The sequence below is a fragment of the Trachypithecus francoisi genome, unplaced genomic scaffold (assembly GCF_009764315.1).
Source record: "Trachypithecus francoisi isolate TF-2019V2 unplaced genomic scaffold, Tfra_2.0 Lachesis_group0, whole genome shotgun sequence".
NCBI classification, from domain to species: Eukaryota; Metazoa; Chordata; class Mammalia; order Primates; family Cercopithecidae; genus Trachypithecus; species Trachypithecus francoisi.
In genome coordinates this window covers 60,818,132-60,839,454 of record NW_022681453.1, presented here as the reverse complement: position 1 = coordinate 60,839,454, position 21,323 = coordinate 60,818,132, and the positions used below count along the sequence as shown (strand labels likewise).

The window sequence follows — 21,323 nt, the reverse complement described above, 5'->3', positions numbered from 1 at the left end:
CCAGACTGGAAACCAGCCTGAGAAATGTGAAGTGACCTGCCCAAGGTCACAGGGTAGTAAAGCTGGAGTTTGAATTCAGAACTAGCTGGTCTCTGAGTCATGAAAGTTCCACTTTGTCAGACAGGTTCTTGCCCAGTGTGTCAAAAGAGTCTGCGTTCTCTTGAAAAGCTGGAATCTCCTTGGTGGGAGACTTTCCTTCCTGGTGAGGTTAAGCTTGGAGATCATATAGAGTAGGCTCAAGCCCTTGCTGCACCACAAAATAGCTGTACACCTTGGGCAGCCATTTAATCTCAATTGTTCATTCCTTCGAAGGATGGTCTTGACCTCATCAGGTTGTTTTGAAAGAGCCATCATAGCTTGTGGCTTCATATGTAAGAGCCGACTCTCATCAGGTGAAGCAAGAAGGTAGTGTTGCTAGTGCAGCTCATGAGTGATCGGCTGGGCTTGTTCCAAAGGGGCAGCCCTGTTTGCTTTGATAGGCCCCAGATCACCCAGAGATTTTCAGATCATCTTGCTTGACCAGGGGCTCAGCCATCTGACAGACTGATCCAATGTGCAGGCCTGGGCTTTACTCCCAGCCTTACCACCTGCTAGTGTGAAAAGTTGGGCAGGCCGTGAGACTTCCATGTTAAGTGGGAATTTTCACAGTGCTGCACCAGGGTTAGATGAAGGTGAGATGGGGGATTGCACATAAGGTTCTCACCTCAGTGCTTGTCTCCTACTGCATCCTTATTGTTTTATCATTATTCATGTTTAAGCTCTTAGAGTCAAAATAATAATGCCTGGAGCGTGGGTCCACTCTTTTCCCTGGGACTCCATTGTTTCTCTTTGAAGCACAGGAGCCAATCCCGCTGGTCCCTATCAGGAGCCACCCAGTGTTGGTTGAAGAGGGAGGGGTAAGAGTCAGGCAGACTCATGGGTGTGATTATCCAGTGCAGGGGCCAGAGAAGTGCCCTGTGCTCTTCTTTCCCCACCGTGCTTGGCTGACTCTAAAGATTCCTGGGCACATCACAGCTACCAGTCAGCTTCCTGGTCATGTCTCTATTCAAAGAAGTTTCTGGGAGATCAGAGAATCTTGAAAAGGTAAAATCTAGTCTCTTGGGCAGAATCTCCACCACCATGGTGAGCCAGCACCCAGCCTTTGCTCTGTGATTCGGGGCAAGGCCGGCACATCTACTCCTCAAGCACAGTTAGCCTTCTTAGAACCTGGGCTTGGGCCTCTGAGCTATCTCAGTTCATCACGAAGGGAGACCCTGGCACTATACCTATGTGCTGAGTGAGCACTTTCCACCAGGGAGGCTTAAGGCATATAGGCCTTCTGAGCCCATTTCCCATAAAGGCATCCTTCATTCATATATTCAGATGTTTACTGAGTTCCTTCGTTTGTGCCAGGCACTGGGCATACAACAAGATAGACAAAGTTCTTGTCTTCGTAGGGGAGGTTGGTAGTGAACAGTAAATTAGACACTTTGTAATATGGTCTAGAAAGAAAATAACAGCATAATGTAAATATGTGATGCTGAGGACAGTTATTGGAAAACAGAAGATGCTAATTTCCAAGCTTCTCCAGACTGTGTTTTTATTTCCTGTGCTCTTTATCACTGGCTCACACTGGAAGGTGGTCAGGTACCCTACCAGTTGTGGCTTAACTCATTAGTATTACATAGAGCAAACTAGGGCCCATGGGCCAAACCTAATCAACTGCTTTTGCCCCAAATCTAATAATCTTAAACAAGCTTATTTTCTCTGGATTCTTCTTTCAGCTGCTTCGATCAAACACAATTTAATTAACTTACCATTGGTAAATGGCTTTCCTTGCTTGGCTGACAAATGAGCCACCCAGAAACCTACTTTGGTTGCAGCCTCATTCTCATTTTTTATTGTTTTGCGTGTCTGCTATGATGAAATATACTGTTTTAAGTTTTCTCTTTTTTGACATTGTTTTTCTGTGAGTTGGGAATATTGTGATGTCAGTGTATCTCGTATTCTGTTAACACAACTAATAACAAACACAGTACTTTGCCATGTAATTTGATAAAATAATAATCCATACCCACTGAGCCTTAAAAGTGTGACATTTGAAGTCCACTTTTCTTGTTTTCATGTGATGGATACACACCAGTAATAAAATAATAAATAAATAAAATGTGTCACTGGGTGAGGCACTGCAAGTTATAACTATGTTACCACCATCTGTAGTTTACTGAGCACCTCATCAGGTCTCAGACCCAAGTACTCAACTCTGCCACTGTGACACAAAGGCAGCCATAGACAGTATGTAAACAAATGGGCATGACTGTGTTCCCATAAAACCTTTTGTTGTGAACATTGAAATTTAAATTTTATATAGTTTTCACATGTAACAAAATAATATTCTTTTGATATTCTCCAACCCATTAGAAAATATAAAAACCCTTTTTAGCTCACAGGCCATACAAAACCTTAGCAGGAAAAATTTGACTCTTTGGCTACAGTTTTCCAGCCCCTGATATAAATGGTTAATAGGGCTCTTGAAATAGAATGAGCATCTTGCAAGGAAATTTCTAATAATTATGTGCAGCTGAAAGCATTAAACTCTCTCAGCGTCTTTAGGAATTAGGCTTTTTCTTGGGCGCCCGCTGCCTCCGGTGCTAACACTGGGATGCATATACTACTTTATGTGCTGTGTTTTTTATTCTTGGATACATTTGAGTTTTTCACATAAGTCCACATGTACTTCTATAAGAGTATGACTTGTAGTAAAGGGTTAATGAAGAAAAAAAGAAGAAGAAGAGGGAGCTTAGATTGGTAGAGACATCCAGAGGTCTCACCTGAGCGGGAGAAGTGAAAGTGTTCTAAATGGCTAATCTTGGGAGAGGGTTTAGGAAAGACTACTAGAACATATGGTGTTAAGGGAAATAGCTGGTATCCTGTTTCAAAGTAAAAATATAGAAATATATGCAAGATTTTGAGTACAGAGAAAGGTAAAGAAACTGTAAGAATGCAATGACAATGTAATAAAACTTTCACATTCACGGAGGAGAAACTGGAATAAATTTGATTAAACCAATAAAAATAAGGAAAAAAGAACAATGTTAATAAATAATAATAATAACAGAAGGAATAACATTAAGTATTAGTCATTACACTAAATGTGAATGGCCAAATTCTATTTAAATGCTGAGGCTGAGAGATTGGGTTAAAGTGCAAAATCTAGTTATATGCTGTTTATAAGAAATATACTTAAAGTGGAAAGCAAAGGTTAAGAATAAGAAGATGGGCAAAAAGTAAGTATGAATGGTAATATTAAATTCAGACAAGGTGAAATTTAAGACTAAAAATACTGACAAAGGTAAAGAAGGACATCATGTAACGACAAAAGTCTCGGTTATAAGCTTGTACACACCAAACATAAAAACAAAACAGTAGAAACCTAAGGACAACTTGATAAAAAATAGAATTATAATGACAGGGTGGTACTTCAGAGTCCATATTTTAAAATCAGGCCTACTAGACATAAGGACAAAGAGGCAGAATATAATCAATAAGCTTGATTTTTAGATAAATGTAAACTCTTATACTCCTTGAATAGAGTATACACTTTTTTTTTTATGCCTATGGAACATTTACAAAAACTGAATATTCAGCAGTTGACATTAAACAAATATTTGTAGAACATCTACTGTGTGTTGTCTTAAGGGCTAGGGATGTAACAGTGAATGAAAAAAGACAAAATCTCTGCCCACATGGAACTTAGATTGTAGTTGTATTTGTGGCCACAGAGAAAAAACCCTAATAAATTTTAAAAAGTAAAATCATGAACCACTAAAATTAGAAATAAAGCAGTTATATGTAGATATAGGCAGATATGGAGAGAGAGAGAGATACAAGGTGTGCATATGCTTGTGTGTGTGTTCATTCTTTCACATATTCTAGGCTTGGGAATTAACAAGCAGTAAATTGCTCCTCATTTGGTTAAGGCTGTTTCTCATACTATCATAGAACGTTGAATCTCTTAGTAATAACATTTTTCTCTTTTTCAGTGTTCTTTCAATCCTTTGATTACTTTGCAGAGAAAGCTTTAGATTTGTTCAAAGGTGTCTTTAACACTCCTGTATTACATTCTAACCTGCTTTTTAACAAATAGAAAACAAGGCCAAGATTCCAGAGCCTTATAGTAGCAATAGTATGTAACTAGGATTATTCTTTGGGGTTTTTTTTGCATTGTATGTACTTTTACCATTAGCTTCCTCTGTTTATGGCTAGTGACTCTTTTCTTTAGGGTACTATATAAAGTCTCCTTTCTAGGCAGATGTAAAGAAAAATATTAGGTAAATAGTAGGTCGGGTATGCAAAGATCTAGCAAAAATGATGCGGGGTGAAGGATGTATAAAAGCTGAGGCTGGAACCACTGGGCCATGTCCCCAGGAGGTCACTTGCATCTCAGCCACATGCAGATTCAGACCAGCTGCTCCTCCTCTGGTGATCCAAAGCCTCATAGAAAACTGGATCTTTCTAGTCGAGGACAGAGACTCATGCCTGCATCAGAGGAATATGCAAAGGGCTAGGAGAGGAAACAAGGAACTCTGCCAAGTTGGGAGGAAGTAGGCTGGTGAGGGAAAAGCACAAAGTGGTGACCTTTTAAATGTATCTTGTAAGACTGCAAGGTTCACTGCTCAGACACTAGGGGCCGTGGGGGGAAACAGGAAGGTGAAGGAGGGGCATTCCAGGTCCAGGGACTGCTTCTGTAAAGTATAGAGACCAAGCAATGCCTGGCCCTAGGCATCTGGGAAGGCAGGAGCAAGGAACTTAAAGAGGCAGGCAGGACCAGCCATCGAAGCTAGGCCCTTCCCTGCAAGGGGAGTGATGCAGGTTGGGGGCTATGGGGGGTGTTCTAGGTCACCTGTGCTAGAGAAATCCTTGGAGCAGGGCCGGCCCAGGCAGCCTGGAAAGGGGTGGCTGAGCCTCTCTCACCTACCCTTCTGTATCCCAGTCTCACCCTGAGGCTCTGGGCACCTGGTCTGTCTGGAGCCGCAGAGCTCAATGGTCTGGCAGCCACTCACCCTATGGAGCCAGGCAACAATCACGACTTCTCAGGACTGTGTGAACATGAAGGAGGTGGGGCAGGTGAGGATCTGGTGCTTAGGACAGTGAGTGCTCTGCAATACCTGCTGGCTTCCACAGCAGACTTCTCACTGTTACCACGCCCCAGGATGCCCTCCTCACCTCCCCAAGGCACCACCTTCTCAGGGGTCTCACCACAGCCCTCCCTACACCTGGCAGCGTGCACAGCTCCACCCCAGTAATTTTCTGCAAAACAAATGGGATCCTGCCAGCTCTTACTCAGAAATCTGTTTTAGGTCTACACCACCTGCAGGACAAAGACAATACCCAACCTTAGCATGTTAGCTGGCTGGCAGTTGGGTCCCTGGGCATGGCAGGTGTATGTGCTATATGTAACATGCTCAGTACTCCACCTGGCACAGAATGGGTCCTGAGTAAACAGTGGGTATCATCAGTACTATTTATTTGGCCTTTCCCCTGGAAATGCAGATGCCTGGGTTCCCAGCTAGGGTGATAGCAGACGCCGTCCCCCTCCCACAGCGGTGGGGTAAGGCCAGGTGTGCCAGCCATCCTGGGTCTGGCACCCACTGGCGCCGGTCAGGGAAGGCCTTAGGGCTGGGCCACAGGAGCTGGCAGCATCGGCCCAACCAAGTGTAAACACGCAGATGCCATCAGGAGCACTCGCCAGCTTTGAAGTCTGAAGCGACGCTGCCTCCTGGCTCCTGGCTCTGCCCCGCTCCACTGCCGACGGCTTGTTAAATGTGCCCAGGACACCAGGGAGCGTGCTGGCCTGGGGTGCAGGCTGGCTTATGACCTGCCTCTGGCACAACTTGGGCCCATCATTCTGAGCAGGGATGGTCTGGCAGGCTTGGTGGGCCCTAGCGGATCAGCTACAGGGCCCCTTGCCCTTGCAGGAAGCCATGCTATGGTCTAGCTGGCCACTCAGCCTGTTCTGTTGGCCCTCACACCCCTGGGTCCCTGCCAGAGGGTTGAAGGCCACACTGGCTCCCAGGCTACTTGAGAAAACAGAGGTTCCCCTGAAACAGAGGTTGAGAAGCTCTTTTCCCAGGGAGATGATCAAATGGCTGCCCTCGTATTCTGGTCCCAACCCAAATCCTCAGCCTTTCTTCTGACTTCCAGTGTCAGAGTGTGATAACTAAGCATGTTGCTTGGCTGCTGGAGTGCTTGTTCACCTCCCTTTGAAAATTGCTTTTTTGCCCATATAGAGATACAGGAGCAGGACAACTTGACATGCTGGAAAGAGCCAGTTCTGGAAACTGATGGACTGAGCTGGACACAAGCTCAGTGTGGCTGTGGGCAATTCACTCTCCCCCAGAACCTGTTTCTTTAAGAGCTGGTCAGGCATTGATGAGACCTGGGCTACTTTATGGCCTCTGCTCTTCCCAACACACCAGACCGTGGCCTGCACTGAGGAGGAGGCACTGTCCGTGGGGAAAGTTTTCTGATGATACTGGAATAACACCATCATCCTAGGGCCCCTTCCAGAATTTGTCAATCCTGGTGGCTTTCAAGTGGCTTAGAAGAGTTAACACCTCATTTTTAAGGGACTCATCCGTGATCAGGCAGCCTCTGAGTTCTTCCCATTCCTCATTGGATCCAAGGACTGTTGGCTTCTGTCTTCCAAGAGGACTTCGCTGGTGGGGCAGGTAGGAGGGAGAGAAGCAGAGAGCTGTGGGCAGCTCCAAGCATGTGGTTGGTGTTGAGTACATGTTCTGTTCTTCTGGCTTCTCTTGGGCAGATTAGATAACTGGATCTCGTGATTTCTGTGCATCTGAGATCTCCTGCACCAAATGCTGTCTTATTCTTCAGCTTCTCCCACAATTTGACATCCACTAATTGAGATTCTTTCCTCTGGGTCATCATTCTCTGTCAAGTCTTAGGTGTTATCATCAACATCAACACCTCTGATCCTAACAATAGCCTTTTTCAAGGAAGAAACTGAGTTTCAGAGAAGTCCCTTGCTCAAGGTCGTAGAGCTGTAAGAGGCAGAGTCAGAAGTCAGGCCTCCCAAGCCATTCCTGTCCTGCGCACATGGTTCTCCTCACTGCATACCTGGAGTCGGCACAGGCCTCCATTTCATGGCAGGTTTTCCTGCCTTCCTTCATATCACTTCTACAATTTGAATTAGAATGGTCACTTCACAGCTTGGGCAATTCCCAGTCCTCATCATGGGAGCCAAGCCCTGAAAGAGAAAGACACACACATGTAATGACATAATTATGTGCACCGGCAGCCAAGTCCCTGCTCAAAGGCCAGGGACAATGGGGACTCACCTGGCGTATAAGCAAACACCTGGACTTCCATGTGCACAGTGACTGCTCCTTAGGAGCTCAGTCCCTCCAGTGACTGAAGGCTAATAAATAGAGCAAATTATTCATGTAGACAGTGAGAATCCCCACTTAGCGCCATTGTTGTAACTGTGCTGACCTGGATTCAGCATTGTTCCCTAGAAGCAAGGCCTACTGAGCAGATCCCACATGCATTGCCTTTGGTTTGATGTCACAATGATTGATTTCAAAATGAAAACCCTCCAACTATTCTCTGAAGGTCTTTCCTTATTGGATGTGCTTGTGTCTGATCTCTGAGGTCTCTCTCCTTTAGCTGGAAGAGTCTATAATTTGGTGAAGAACCCAACCATAACACATGCATGCACACACCTTCTAGTGATGGACAGGACAGAGCAAAGCCATGTTCCCCCGTCCTCACCTCCTGACCCCCAGGACAGATCATGACCCCTGGTCTTCCTGAAGTTCTCCAGAGATGTAGGCCTCACAGCATCCTGTAGGAAGGGCTGTCTCCCTCTTTCTAGCCAGACTTCCTTCTGATTAAATGAGGTTTCATGCAGCTGACAATCACTGAGTCCTCGCCCCCAGTACACACAGTGGTAATTTCTGGAGGTCTAGGTTTTGGAGATGCAAAAATGTGCTCAGCCCAGCTTCTGCCTTCCAGGACTGCCTTCCTCCCCTCCCCGCATCCAGCTGGTGGGGCTGGTGTAGATAAGCCACTGCTATGCTGAGAGACAGGCACACAGGCTTCTCTGTAGCCAATTCCCAGTGCAACCTTCTGTCCGGTTCTGAGGCCAGCAGTCTCTTGGAGGGGGCCTTCCATTAGTCACCGATGTCTTCTCAGATCTGCAGGTGGCGGCCATTGAGTCTAGGCCCTACATCTGCTGTCCCTGTAGTTCTGTGTGGTGTGTCTGAGGGAGTCCTAAGGGAGGGAGAGTGCTCTGCCCAGCGATGGGGCAGGCAGAGGCCAGACCAAAAACAGCTGTTTACAAGTACTCCCCTGCACCCATTTAAACCTCCAGCAACTCTGTTTCCCCATATTATAGATGAAGGTGCCTGCATCCACAGAGGTTAGACCTCTGGCCAGAGTCCCTAGGCACCCAGACTTGGGATTTGAATGCAGGTGGTCTGGCTCCAGAGTCCAGGTTCTAACCTGTGGTGCTAGCAGTGCCGTGCCTTTTCTCTTCTTCTGTTGTCTCCAGTGTGCCCATTTTTTTTCCAGTTATGGAGACTTGTACAGTAAATCCTCACTTAACATTGTCACTAGCTTCTTGGAAACCGTGAGTTTAAGGGAAAGGATGTATAACAAAACCAATTTATTTTTTTCATTAATGTTATAACAAAATAATTTTGATATATATTCAAATAACTTTGAATAAAGCAACATTATTTAAGGGCCTGCTGTACATTATTTTGTTTAAAGTAACAGTTTCTAAGAACTTTTGATGACATGAAGTAAGGACTTACTTTACTGGAAATTGACTATTTGGATTTCATGGGAAGGGTAGTTTGCCTCTTGGCCCCTATAACCATACGCAGGAAAAGTTTAGCCTTCCTCCAACAGCAGTGCAGTCCTTCTCAGTGCAGCAGGGGCTGACTGGGCTGGAACATCTTGTGACGGTGACGTGTTTGGGCCCTACTATAAGTGCTGCATCTTGAGGGCCAGGATCTGCCCTCTTTCCCTCGTCTCCTCCTCCCTTCCAAATTACCTGGGAGGGGCTGGGGTCCCTGAACTTGGGGATTGTCTTCTGCAGTGACTTGGGGTTTCCCACAGCTGGGACTGGTAGGGATGGGGCTGCCCAGTGTCCCTGGGCCAGATTTCTAGGCCCATTTGTGTCCAGCCAGTCATGGCATGGCTCTGGTGAGTCAAAGGATGGAGAAAGTCGTCTGGCCTCATTTGCTGCTGTGGCATCTCCTGGCAGATAGAGCCCAGCCCTTCCTGCGGCAGGAAAAGCACCAGCCTCTGGATCCAGACAGTCTGAGTTGGAATGGGGCATTGCCACACTCACTACCTGCATGACTTTGAGCAAATCATTTCACTTTACTGAGCCTCCTGTTCTTGTCAGGGCTTTCCTAAAGATTAAATAATGATATGGGGGCACCTCACCCATGACATGGCTGAGGACACTGCCACTCACCTGCTGCAGGGAAAGGGGTGAGAGAGCAGAGTGTGAAGGATTGGGAGAGTCAGAGGGAGATGGGGTTTACTTGCTGACTTCTCTCTGCTTCCCCAGCCTCCCTTCCCCTGGGGCGGCCATGCCCAGAATGCCAGTGTCCTTTATGGGACCGACACAGATGCAAAGATCCACCCAGCTGCTGTGAAATGACAGTGTGGGGCCACTAGCAGGCAGTCTTGCCAGCACTCTCGAGACCACATGGGGTTCCTGACTGTGCAGACATCCAGCTCCTGCCCTCACAGTGCCTCCCCCAACAAATGGAATTGCAGAGACAGAAGTTTGCAGGAGAGTATGCTTCACCCACTCAGCACTATTGTGTCTTCTAGCCAAGCCATAAAACAAGAGAGTAGGAGTGACAGAGACACTCCCTTTGAACTTGAAATCCTTTCTAAACTGCCACTCCAGCCCCAGAGGCCCTCCTCAGAAGGTCAGAAAAAGCCCACTCGCTCCTCACCTTATCCCGGATGCTTAAAACAATATTGTGGGAATGTAGGTCAGTGAACCGAGCTGCACCACACACCAGCAGGATTCCGGGGGCCAACCAGCCTGTGCACTGGCCCACTAGGTCAGATGAGAACATAAACAAGGAACGCTGGGAGCCCTCAGCTTCCCCTGGCCCTAGTCTTTTGTTTATGTAGCACTTAAACTAACTTTGGGGTCGTCTCTGTCTGGCATGAAAGCCCTGGAGCTTTTTGAAGTTCCCCTGAAGTTAATAAAATTAGTCTGCCCTCATTGCAAGACCCTGGCTTGGGGAAAGATGGATCCTCTGCTGTCTTTGTGGTGTTTAGCTTTTTAAAGTTAATATTTTATAACCAAAAGAAAAGAGGGGGCAGGGGAGAAGATGTAGTAAACGTCTTCTGGAAGGCTAATAGGTAGCATGCCTGCCATCCCAGGCTCTGATTACCCTGGAGCCAGGCCTCTAGGCCCACTGGGAGGCTAAGCAGTGGGCCTGCTGTGTTTAGCATGAGGGAACCAGCACTGGGGACTGTCACTGTGCCCACACAGTGATCTGTCACTGTGTTCTCCCAGGTAGACAGGAGGAAACTACCCCAGGCTGGGCTGTTGGCTCACTCTCAGATGAATCGTGTCTCCCAAGGACATATCCATGGGATAGCCACTTGAGCAGTGTATTTCTGCCCCCCGGCGTCGTCTTCTTGTTGCCATGTATGGGACTAGTGCAGTTGGCCTCCTCACACTCAGTGAGCGCCCATTTACCAAGCCTGTGGTGGGTCGGGGCCACATGAGGTACATGGAACCCTTTCCTCGCAGAACTCCCAGTTCGAGGAGGGAGACAGACAGGTCAGCTGTCAGGGATAATACATAGTGGCCAGGCTCTCAGAACAGAGGATCTTGGCCTCAGTCCTGGGGGCCAAGGGAAGAGGAGGTGCCTGCAATGTCGGGGAAGCTGTCTGAAGGAGGAAATGCCCAAGGTGGGCCTTAGGTGGGAGTAGAGTCCCCAGTGGACAAGCTGGGACTAGCATTAGAGGAGCACCACACAGGCAGGGAGGGAGGCATAACAGAGGGACATGAGGACGTGGGGGTGATAGATATGTCCATTAGCTTGATCATGATGATGGTTTCACAGGCATGTATATGTATACACAAATTTAGACTTATCCAATTATTACTTTTAGTATGTTCATGTTATTGTATATCAGTTATAGCTGAATGAAGCTGTTAAAAAAAAAAAAAGAAAAGAAAAGCCTACAGGCATGAGTGAGCCTTGCAAATGTACCAACAACTACAGCCATGTATTCTTTCAACATTTACTCACACATTCAAGGAATAGATAGTAAGCGCCTGTTTCATGTGGAGGGAATGTAGCTGTGGAGGAGAGGGACATGTTCCTGCCTGGAGCTTGTGCTCTGGTTGGAAGCAATAAACAAGTAAACAGATAAGATCAATGGCATAACGTCAGGTGGCGATCTGTGCTCTGAAGAGAGACAGGGCAGGATGAAGATTGGAGAGGAGTGGGGGCTGAAGTATAGGAAGAGGGAGCCATGGGCCACAGGGGACGCTGTAGGCACCAGGCCTTGATTTGAGCCTGCTCTGGGCCGGGTGCTGCTGGGCACCAGGGGCTGCACAGAGATGGGGCGCTCATAGGATCTGTTGCTGAGAAGTGCAAAGGCTGTGGGCTGTGGGGTGGAGGGAGAATTCTGTTATGTTCCTCTAGCACATGTGATTGTTCACAGCTACAGGCCTGTTTCATGGTAGGCTTTTGTAGGAGTAAAACAAGAATATTAATATCGACTTATTGAGAACTTTCTGCTCTGCTAAGGACACCTGCCTGTATTATCCCTTTGGTCCTGGTGGGGCCTCTTACAAGCTGTTTCTCTGAGAAAGTTGTGAGCTCTTAGTCCAGGGACTGTGCCTTTTTTGTTTCTTGGCCACTGCGGTGCTGGAAGGCAGGTCTTATATCTCAGTCAGATGTAACCCTAGGGCCTAGCTATGCAGAGGCCCAAGTAGTAGCTCTCTGGGGTGACCACAATGCATGAGAACCAATGAAAGCTGCCTGGGTGGGGACGGGGGGTTGCAATTGTCAACCTTGCTGGACCAGAGGCCATCAAAGGAAAATATTCTGTCTTTGGAGATGTCAGGAGAGGATGGGAGGTCCGCCTGGTATGGGTAGAAGAAATGCACTTCTTGGTTTGTTTTTACATTTTTAAATTCTATTAATTTATTTGTGAATAGGTGATGCATTCATGTATTTCAGTAGCCAAAGATAGAAAAGGTATATGGTAAAAGTCCCCAGGCACCCTGCTTCCTTTCCTGGAGACATCAGTTTCTCCTGATTACTTCTGTGTATGCACCCCTGCCCTGCCCCCATCCATACACAGCCTGCAACATGCCCTATGCCTCACACTCTGCTTTTTAACATGAAACACAATACTCTAGGAGTTTTTGTATCTGTCCGTACATGCTGCCTACTCTTCTCTGTGGTCACATCGTCACCTCTGGAGGCTGTGCTCCACTTGTTGAACTCAGGCTGGACTTCTAAGTCATTGTCAACTTTTGCCGCTGTAAACACTGCTGCAGTGAGTGACCTTGGGTGGATCTCCTATCCTGACATCTTCTCCAGCAAGCACATCAGTGGGTTGCATTCCTAGAAGTGAAATTGATGGTGCAGATTGTATGTGCATTGCTCATTTCCATAGCAGCTGTCAGACTGGTGGGCTCTTCTTATCATGGGACCCAAGTTTGCTACTGGAGGCAGGATCTACAGAGCAGGGGTCGGGTGAGGAGCTGGGCGGGGCAGGCAAGGCCACCTGGCCATGCTGCCATCCCAAAAGCGGTACCTGGGCTGGAGCTGCCAGAGACTCAGAAGGGAGGGAGTAACACTTCCAGTTGCTGATCGAGCCTCTGAGGAGAAGGTTCAGGATGAACATAGCTCATGGTGAAATCAGGGCTACACCAAGCTAACTTTTTCACAGACATGTGTGTCCCTCCTCTCAGCCTGGGCACCCACAAAGAGACAGCAGTGGCCAACGTGGCCAGTAGGAGATACGAGCTCTGCAAAGGCCTGGCCATGGCCAACAGGGGCTAGGGGAAACAAGCAATTCTACCTGGACTGAGGGAGGACGTCATGGAGGAAAGGAGGTAGGGCTGTGGAGGAAAAGTGGGCCAGGCCAAGACGGGCTTCCAGTCACAGCTAGAGTGAACAAGAGTAAAGCCTCGGGCCAACGTGCATAGGGGTGTGTGCAGCGGGTGGGAGACAAAGGCCAGGCTTTCCTGGGCTCCTGTGGGAGGGGAAGCTGGAGTGAGGAGGCCAGTTCTAGAAGGCCTGGATGCATGCTTAGGAGCGGCCTGGGTGACTGTGACAGCTTCAAGGAGAGTGCTGCTGGCTATCTAGGCAGGTGCCCTGGGGACAGGCTGGGTCATTGTGGCCACCTGGGGGTGGGGGGCCCTGCAACAGGGGCTTGAATTCAAAGCTACTTCTACCCCCTGTGCTCTGTGACCTTGGATAGATGACATAACTGTGCCATGCCTCCATTTCCTCATCTGTAAAGTGCCCCCACAGAGCTGCTATGGGGACTGAGGTGCTCTCTGGAAAGTGCTCACAGCGTGCCAGTTTTGAAGGGCCCGTTGTTACAGTGGCAGTTGCCAGTCCCAGGTTTCTGCCCTGCTCCCATGCATTTCGTTATCTGTTAGGTGGGCTCATTGTCCTGCTACCCCCAGGGTTCCTAGAGCAGGCAGCAGCCAGCCATGCCCAGAGCCGGGGAGAGCTGGGGCTAGGCACACAGTCACAGCTCTTTCAGTGTGCACCACTAACGCCCTCTGTCTGTGGCTGGGTGTGTGGGGACAGGCAATGGATGACTACAGTGTGATCGGCCGCTCCCTGTTTAAAAAGGAGACCAACATCCAGCTCTTCGTGGGGCTCAAGGTGCACCTGTCCACTGGAGAACTGGGCGTCATCGACAGTGCCTTCGGCCAGAGTGGCAAGTTCAAGATCCATATTCCAGGTAAGTGCAGCCACTTCCTCCCAGTTTAGGGACACCATGCGGGGCACAGAGAGATGGGAGAGGCGGTGCCAAGGCGGCGCTCCTCGGCTCAGGTTCCTAATCCTGCCTTTACCGAGACACGGGGTGACTTGGCCTGCATGGCGGCAGCCTCTGGCTGGGAAGCCAGTATGGGTTCTGAGAAGAGCCTGGATGTGGAGTGAAGATCTGGTCTGAGCAGGGTCAAGATTGGAGTCTGAATTCTCACTGCACCATTTACCATCTGAGGGAGCCTTGGGCCTGCTCCTCGGTTTCTCTGTGGAGGCAGGAATAAGATTGAGCCTACAGGCAGTTTGGAGGAGAGCAGTTGAGGGAGACTGCTGGGGGCCTGGCATACCATCCTGGCACCCGGTAGGGTTTCCAGGGATGTGAATTGTCACCCTCCTTTGCCCAGCACAGACCCCCAGACTCAGCACTGCCCACTGAGTTTGTGCTGGGGCCTGTCCATGGGCTGGGTCAGAGTATGTGTGTTTGCTGCTGGAGAGCCCTTGGATTTTGTCAGTGAACTCATCCTTCAATCACTTGTGCATTTATTCAGCCTACAATGCATTGTGTTCTTCTGTGTCGCAGGCATTGTGCTTGGTGGGATATGGAGCTTACGGTTGTAGGAAGGTACAAACAATAAACATATTAAAGAAATCCCTGTCAGATGGCAGTAGGCACCGCGTAGAAAAATAAAGCAGGGACGGGATGGAATTGCTGAGCATGCTGCTTTGGATAGGGTGATCAGGGAAGGACAGAGGGAGGGGAGGAGCCACATGGGTAGTCAGGGAGAGCATGCCACAGCAAGGGGGAAGTGAAGGCAAAGGCCCTGGGGTGACAGTGATCTCCAAGTGCATTTGCACGTCAGTTGTTTGGCAGAAGTGCACTGAGCAGAGGGGTGTGCAGGACACAGGCCAGGGCTCATACTGTGCACCAGGGACCATGGGAAGGACTGAAGCCTGTGTTCCTACGAATGCGCCATGAGCCACTACCTTTTTTTAGAGACAGTCTCACTCTGTCTCTGGAATAGAATGCAGTGATGCAATCAAGGCTCACTAAAGTCTTGACCTCCCAGTCTCAAACCATCCTCCTGCTTCCACCTCCTGAATAGCTGGGACTCAGTTGTGTGCCACCACCCCCCAGCTCCCCACTATCCTTTATCCCCTATACAATTGTACCAGATAAAACTGACCCAGTACAATTCTGTTGTATTTCATAATACAGTAAAACTTACGAAAATTTTCATACATACAGCAAAGTTGAAGAATTTTACAGGGAACACCTTTACCCACTCCTGATTTTATATTGACATGTTACTGTCCTCTACATAACTCCAGGGCTCAAGGTTGATCCTGTGAGGATGGAAAGCCATGGGGAGGTTTGGATCAGGGGAGCAACCAAGGTTGGTTTATGGCATTTTGTGTCAAATCTCCTAGAGAGAAGGTGGTGCCGTGGCTCCCACTGGAAAACAGAGACCCGAGCTGCCTCGGTGCTCACAGGTGGCATGATCACCTTTCCCTCTCCTGACAGCCTTGCCTGGGGACCCTTTCCTTCCAAAATCCTTCCACTGCCCAAAGATAGCATCTGCCTTCTCATGAGCGAGGGCAGTGGTCACAGAGGCTGTGCTTCTCCAGGGCACTTTACTCCCTGTTTGCAGCCCCTAAGACCTCTGGCAAGGTGGAGCTGGGGCAGGGGAGGCAGAGGTACCCAGCCATGGGAGGCCTCAAGCAGTGAAGCTCTAAAATTCTGTCCTGTCCTCCCCACTGCTCCATAGTGGCTGTGCGTCCTCACCTCAGCCAAACAGGAGTCTTTGTGCATCCCTTCAGTTTGGCTGTGGGTTGTCCTCAGAGACTGGAGCCCACAGGACCCCTCTCTGGACTCCAGGGAGCATGCAGAGGGCATGAGCCAGACAGGCCAGCATCCAGACCTCAGTCCCCGAAGGCCTCGTGCCTGCCCCGGCTATTGTGAGCTTTCTGGGAGGGAAGGATCCTGGGATTCCTTCAGCTGGGTTGGGGGCCATACTGCAGAGCACTCATCCTTCCCCTAAACAGCTCTGGGGCCCTGCTGGACCAGGCGGAGGGAAGAGCTCGTGGTCTCCTCCTTTGGGGACTGCTAGGATCACGCTGACCTCCCCTGAGCTCTCTTCCTGTAGCCCAAGGCAAACTAAGAGCTGGGGTATTCCCAGGGCAGGCAAGAACCAAGAGGAGTCTTGTTTGGGGTGGTGGGGTGGGAGTGGAGGGAGCCTCTCGGGGTGCTGGGGTGGGAATGGAGGGAGGAGGGGTGTAGGGACACTGCCTCAGTCCACTATAGTTCACATTCCTTCATCGGGTCAATGTTGACGTTTTAGTCTGCCTGCTTCCTGTTTGTGACTTGTAAGCTTTTTATTAAATATCACTGGTCAGATTCTTCCATCCCACCCACCACCTTCCATCCCTCCCACCCCCACTCCCTGCTGATTCCTCTCTTTTAACCTTTTTGAAGTGCCTTAATTGTGAAAGAATCTTCAGGAAGCCTGAGCCATCCAGTGCCAGGTAAAGGGAGAGAGAGTGCATTGCTAGCTGTAGCCTGGACATGCAGGGTGGGGAAGCCCGGGTTTTGGTGCCAGGCAAGGTAAGGCTCCCGGCCTGCAGTTCATGGACAGGGCTGGGTTCAGATGCACCTCATGGGCCTCACTGCCAGCTCTACAGGGCATCCAGGCTGGGAAAGGCGGAATGAAGAGTCCCCTGAGTTTCCTCCCATCAGCCTCTCACCTTGGGTTGCAAGGTCAGATGCCAGCAAGGCCAAGCAGGTGTTGAAGAGGCCAGGTGGCAAGTGATAGGGAGTGGTGGGGACTGTAGTGACCTGGAGAGCTGCCGTGTGGGTCCTGCCAACTCTTCACTACATGGGAATGTAGGCCTGGGGTCTCATTTTATCTAATTTTATTTTTATGTAATATCTCCTGATTAAAGACTACAACTGACTGTACTAAGCAAAGCATGCCTTTGGCCTGGTTTGACCCCTAGCCGACTCATAACTCCTGTTTGAATTTTAGAAAGGACACTTGGCCCTCAGGTTCATGAGGTGAAGCCGAACCATAATATGCAAACAGTATGTTTTAAGGAGCCACAGACTCTTGCCTCAGAGACAAGGGTCCTGACGCTAGGGCTGTTGACTCCCAGAATGTACTATGGGAAATCAGAGGGCAGGGGAATGGCCCCATCCTTCCTGATACCCGAGGAGCCTTCCCAGAGAGTCCTGGGGGATCTCAAGGTTGGAAAGCCCCATATTTACGAAACATCTTCCTTCAAAGACCTTGCCCTTTGCAGAATTGTACTTCCTGGGAGGACGGAAGGCCTGGCAAGCTGCCAGTAGGAGCCTACTGGGGAGTTGTGCTGGTGGAGAGAGAATAGTTGGAGGAAGGAGCTGGACATGGAGGAGGTTCCTGTCCATGTCATAGCATCACTTGTAAATCCCAAGGGTCGCAGGGTGGAGTGGGTCTTGTTATCTCCATCTCACAGGTGGGAACTGGGTAGCGGAGAGCCTGAGGGCTTTGCCCACGGTCTGTCTGTGTCACCCCGCCCCTCTCCATCGGCTCTGTTCATGCCCCTAGAGAGCAGCCATGTCTTCAAAGTTTGGAGCTGGGAGGCCCATGTGGTGCTTGGAGAAGAACTGTGCCTGGGAGGCTGCACTCCCAAAGCTCATCTTGGCGAGCCATCTGTCCCATCGTTGCCACCCTCCCTTTTGCCTCAGTGTGCCAGGCATCAGCACTCACTCACAGAGGCAGGCTGGATGGGGGGTGGGACAACAGCTTCCACAGCCCCTCCTGTTCCCACTTTGCAGGGAGAAAAGAACACCTCGATGACTCCCAACTAGAGAATAATCATGTGAGAAGCTGAATAGACTTGTTCCTAATGACAGCTCTGAGTCACTGGGCATTTACTCCAGGACAGAAAAGGGTACACATGTGCCCGTGATCTTATCTCCTAAAACAATGCTCTGTAAATCTAAAATCTCCCGGGGCTGTTGTTTTGTGTACCTGCCAAGATGTGGCAAGCTTTTTGAATGGCCCAAATTCATGATAGGTGGCCCCTCTCCCACAGGGTGCTCCTGAACCAGCTGATTTGGGACAGTTCATGTGTGTGTCTGCTTTAGCATTGGGGGCACGTGGAGCTTAAAGTCTTGTTACTGGAAAGCCCCAGGCCCCTATTACCACTCGCGTGCACGTGTGTCACTGATTCTCACCAGGTAACCACTGACCATGGAACAGAGCTGCAAGTGCTTACCTCATACTAGCCAGAGAGCCATGATTGAGAACATAGCCCACTCAAGGCCACAGCCATGGCCTCATCCTAGCAGTGGGTGCTGCCCATGTGCCAGGAGCTCAAAAGTGTGCTCACATCTCAGGCACTTGGTCTTGTGAGTAGCTGGAATTCTCATTCAAACCCTAAAATAGAGATCTTACTTTCGGTGATCTTTAATAACCTTTTGATGATTACTAATCACAAATTAATGTACTCCAGATGAGAAAAAGAAAAAAAAAATGTAGAACTGTACTTACAGGTAAGACCCCAGAAGGAGCTTCTGTTTACTGATTATCAGGGGGAGCTAGCACTCAGGAGGAGGAGAAACAGTAAGCCCCCAAAATGTGGGCTATGACGTCTACATGGCAGTCAGGCTGCCCATGGTACAGCTAAGGAGACTGGGGCTGGCAGGATGGGCAGTGCAGTTGCTGGTGTTCCCATTGCAACAAGCGCCGCGTTTCACTGCACAAGCAGACCGTTTCAAACCGCTCTGCTGCGTGCCAGGGTGAGGATAGTCTGTGCCCAGTGAGGTGTGGAGCCACAGAGGTGGGCACCCAGCGCAAGAAAGCCAGAACAAAGCAGACACTTGGGCAAAGGTAGCAAACATCCGCACTGAGATTCGACCCCAGAGCACCTCACTCTGAACTACTCTGCTCGAGACTCCCCACACCATGGTGCCTTATAGGCAAGGCTAGGGGTGAGGCACTGAAGTGCAGCTCCCTTCCTCAGGGTGTGTGGGAGAAGGGAAGGGCTGGTCATTCAGCTCAGTGGGCCCTTGGACAGCGGGCCTGAAATGACTACTGTGTGGCCCCTGGGGAGAGGAAGTCAGGAAAGCCACTGCTGCTCACCTCTGAAGGGGGTCCTGAGGGGGGCTCCTGGGCCATCCTGCCTCCAGCGCTGCACCTGTGCCCACCCCCAGGGCTGCAGGGGCTATGACTCTGAATTATGCCCATCAGTGTGCCATGCAGAAGGGGATGGATTTACATGGGATAGGAAGTGTTGCTTGCATGAATGAATAAATGAAGGAGTTTGGTGGAATAGACTGTACTGGAGTGAACAAATGAATGTACCCAGGCTCACGAGGGCCCCTCAGCTCTGTTTTCTGCAGCCTCACAGTGGAGGCCAAACAGCCTGGTGCTTTATGTGCCACAGGCTTCCCCAGAACCTCAGCAATGCGGGCAGATACCAATCTCATCAGACTCCCTCAAAAGCTGCTGCCTAGGAACAGAGCTTGGGGGAGGGCTCGAGTTTCCTGGTCTTTAAAACAAGGGGGCCAGGCATCTCTGTAATCTCAGCACTCTGGGAGGCCAAGGCAAGAGAATTGCTTGAAGCCAGGAGTTTAAGACCAGCCTGGGCAGCAAAGCGAGACCCCATCCCTATAAAAAAGTAAATAAATTAATCAATCCAGGGTTTGCCAGTCGATTTAGCTCGGCAAACCTAGTTGAGACTTAGGGCTCAGGCTGGGGATACTGAGATCCTTCTCAGAGTCCTGTCCCAAGGTGCTTTCCCTGTGGGAGAGGCAGAGACATGAACAACCATTCGCAGTGAGCATGGCAAGTGGCCACTGGGACATGTGGCCAAGAATGGGGGAAAGTGACCATCCTGAGGGGACAGCCAGAGCAAGCTTCCTGGAAGAGTAGCCTTCTGAGCAGAAGGGCGAGCAGTGAGCAGAAGTCTATATAGAGAGCTAGAATCAGATGTGTGATATTCACTAGAACCCTGTGGCCAGTGGTCGGTCCAGCCTCATGACCAGGATCAGGAAAAGGCCAGGACAGTGGAAAGGCCATGGTATGGGGAGTCGGGAACCTGGCCCTGATACCTGCACTGAGCTCCGGTTCCTTCACCTATACAGTGGGCATGTGAATTCTCAGGCTGCCCCTCCAGGGCCTCTTCCAGCCTCATTCATCTCCTGCTGACTCTGTCAGTGCTCAAGCGCCTCTTCTGTGGAGTGCACCTGACCCCCAGGCCCTGCAGCACTGTTGGGGGGGTGTACTGGCAGGAAGCAGGGGCTGGGAAGGCCAGGAGCACCTCCCAAACCCTGGCCCAGAGCTGCCATTTAGTCTAGCCCTCCACAGCCTGCATGGCAGCGTGGCCCCATCTCACAGGTGAGGAAACAGGCCCTTTGCTCACAGCTACACTGTTGGTAAGTGAATGGGCCAAGAGTTCTCTGTCTCCCCCAGGGAGATCAAGCAGAGGGGTCAGCAGGAGTAAGTGGGCACAGCATACCTGCTGTTGAGGGCAGTGCCAGCCCTGCCAGCTGGCCCTGCTCTCTTAGCCCTGCAGCCCTCTCCCAGGACTCTGGGGTTCCAGCTGGTAGCCCGTGGCCCCTATGCTGAATCAGGTGTCTCAGGGCTCAGCATGATATCCCATCCCATCCTCCTCTGTCCCTCATCACAGTATATTGAGCCCTCCGTGTACAGACCTGTCTAGGTACTGGAGGGGGTCAGAGGTAAAACAGCCTGGGTGGGGAGGGGGGTCCCTGAGTGATGGAGAGCTCTGGGCCAACACCCAGTGGGACAGCACTCCTGCGAACCACTCTCTGGTTTAGGAGAGGGGACGGGCCAGACGAGGCCAGGGTTGCAGGGGCCTCTGGGCCAGTTACCTGGAGGGTCTCCTGGGGCATCCTAGGCTCCCTTCTGATTGGGACCAGCCACTTTCCACTCTGTCCTTCAGCTTCTTCAGTCCTAACCCAGAGCTAGTCATTCTGATTTCCAGGAAGGCTGAAAATTTAATCATAGAATCCCTGGAGAGGACTGCCTATATAGTATCTGACTTGTGGCAGAGGCTCCCTAAGTGGTGGCTGGAATTGTGCTATGTGCACCCACCCCTCACCTGCCGGCCCTTCCTCTTGGTGGGGTAGCTCACATATCCACTGAGGGCCCCACGTTATCCTCCCACCCATGCGCTGCCCCACCACAGAGCACTGGGGAACGATGCCTGTAGGAGCGCAAGTGCTGCATTCACACCAGGCTGCTTCACGGGAGATTAACCAGCCACCTTTCAAGCAGGGATTGGCTGTGCCACCAGGACCCCTCCAAT

General features: G+C 50.0%; 1 protein-coding gene across 2 annotated transcripts in view; it reads left to right on the top strand.

Annotated features, from left to right (window-relative positions):
* EEFSEC (eukaryotic elongation factor, selenocysteine-tRNA specific) overlaps positions 1–21,323 on the top strand; it is a 264,366-nt gene that overhangs the window by 201,680 nt on the left and 41,363 nt on the right. For both annotated transcript variants that reach the window (XM_033210885.1, XM_033210884.1), the window contains one exon: positions 13,830–13,986. In XM_033210885.1, coding sequence (XP_033066776.1) covers positions 13,830–13,986 — 157 coding nt within the window. The remainder of the gene's footprint in view (positions 1–13,829; positions 13,987–21,323) is intronic.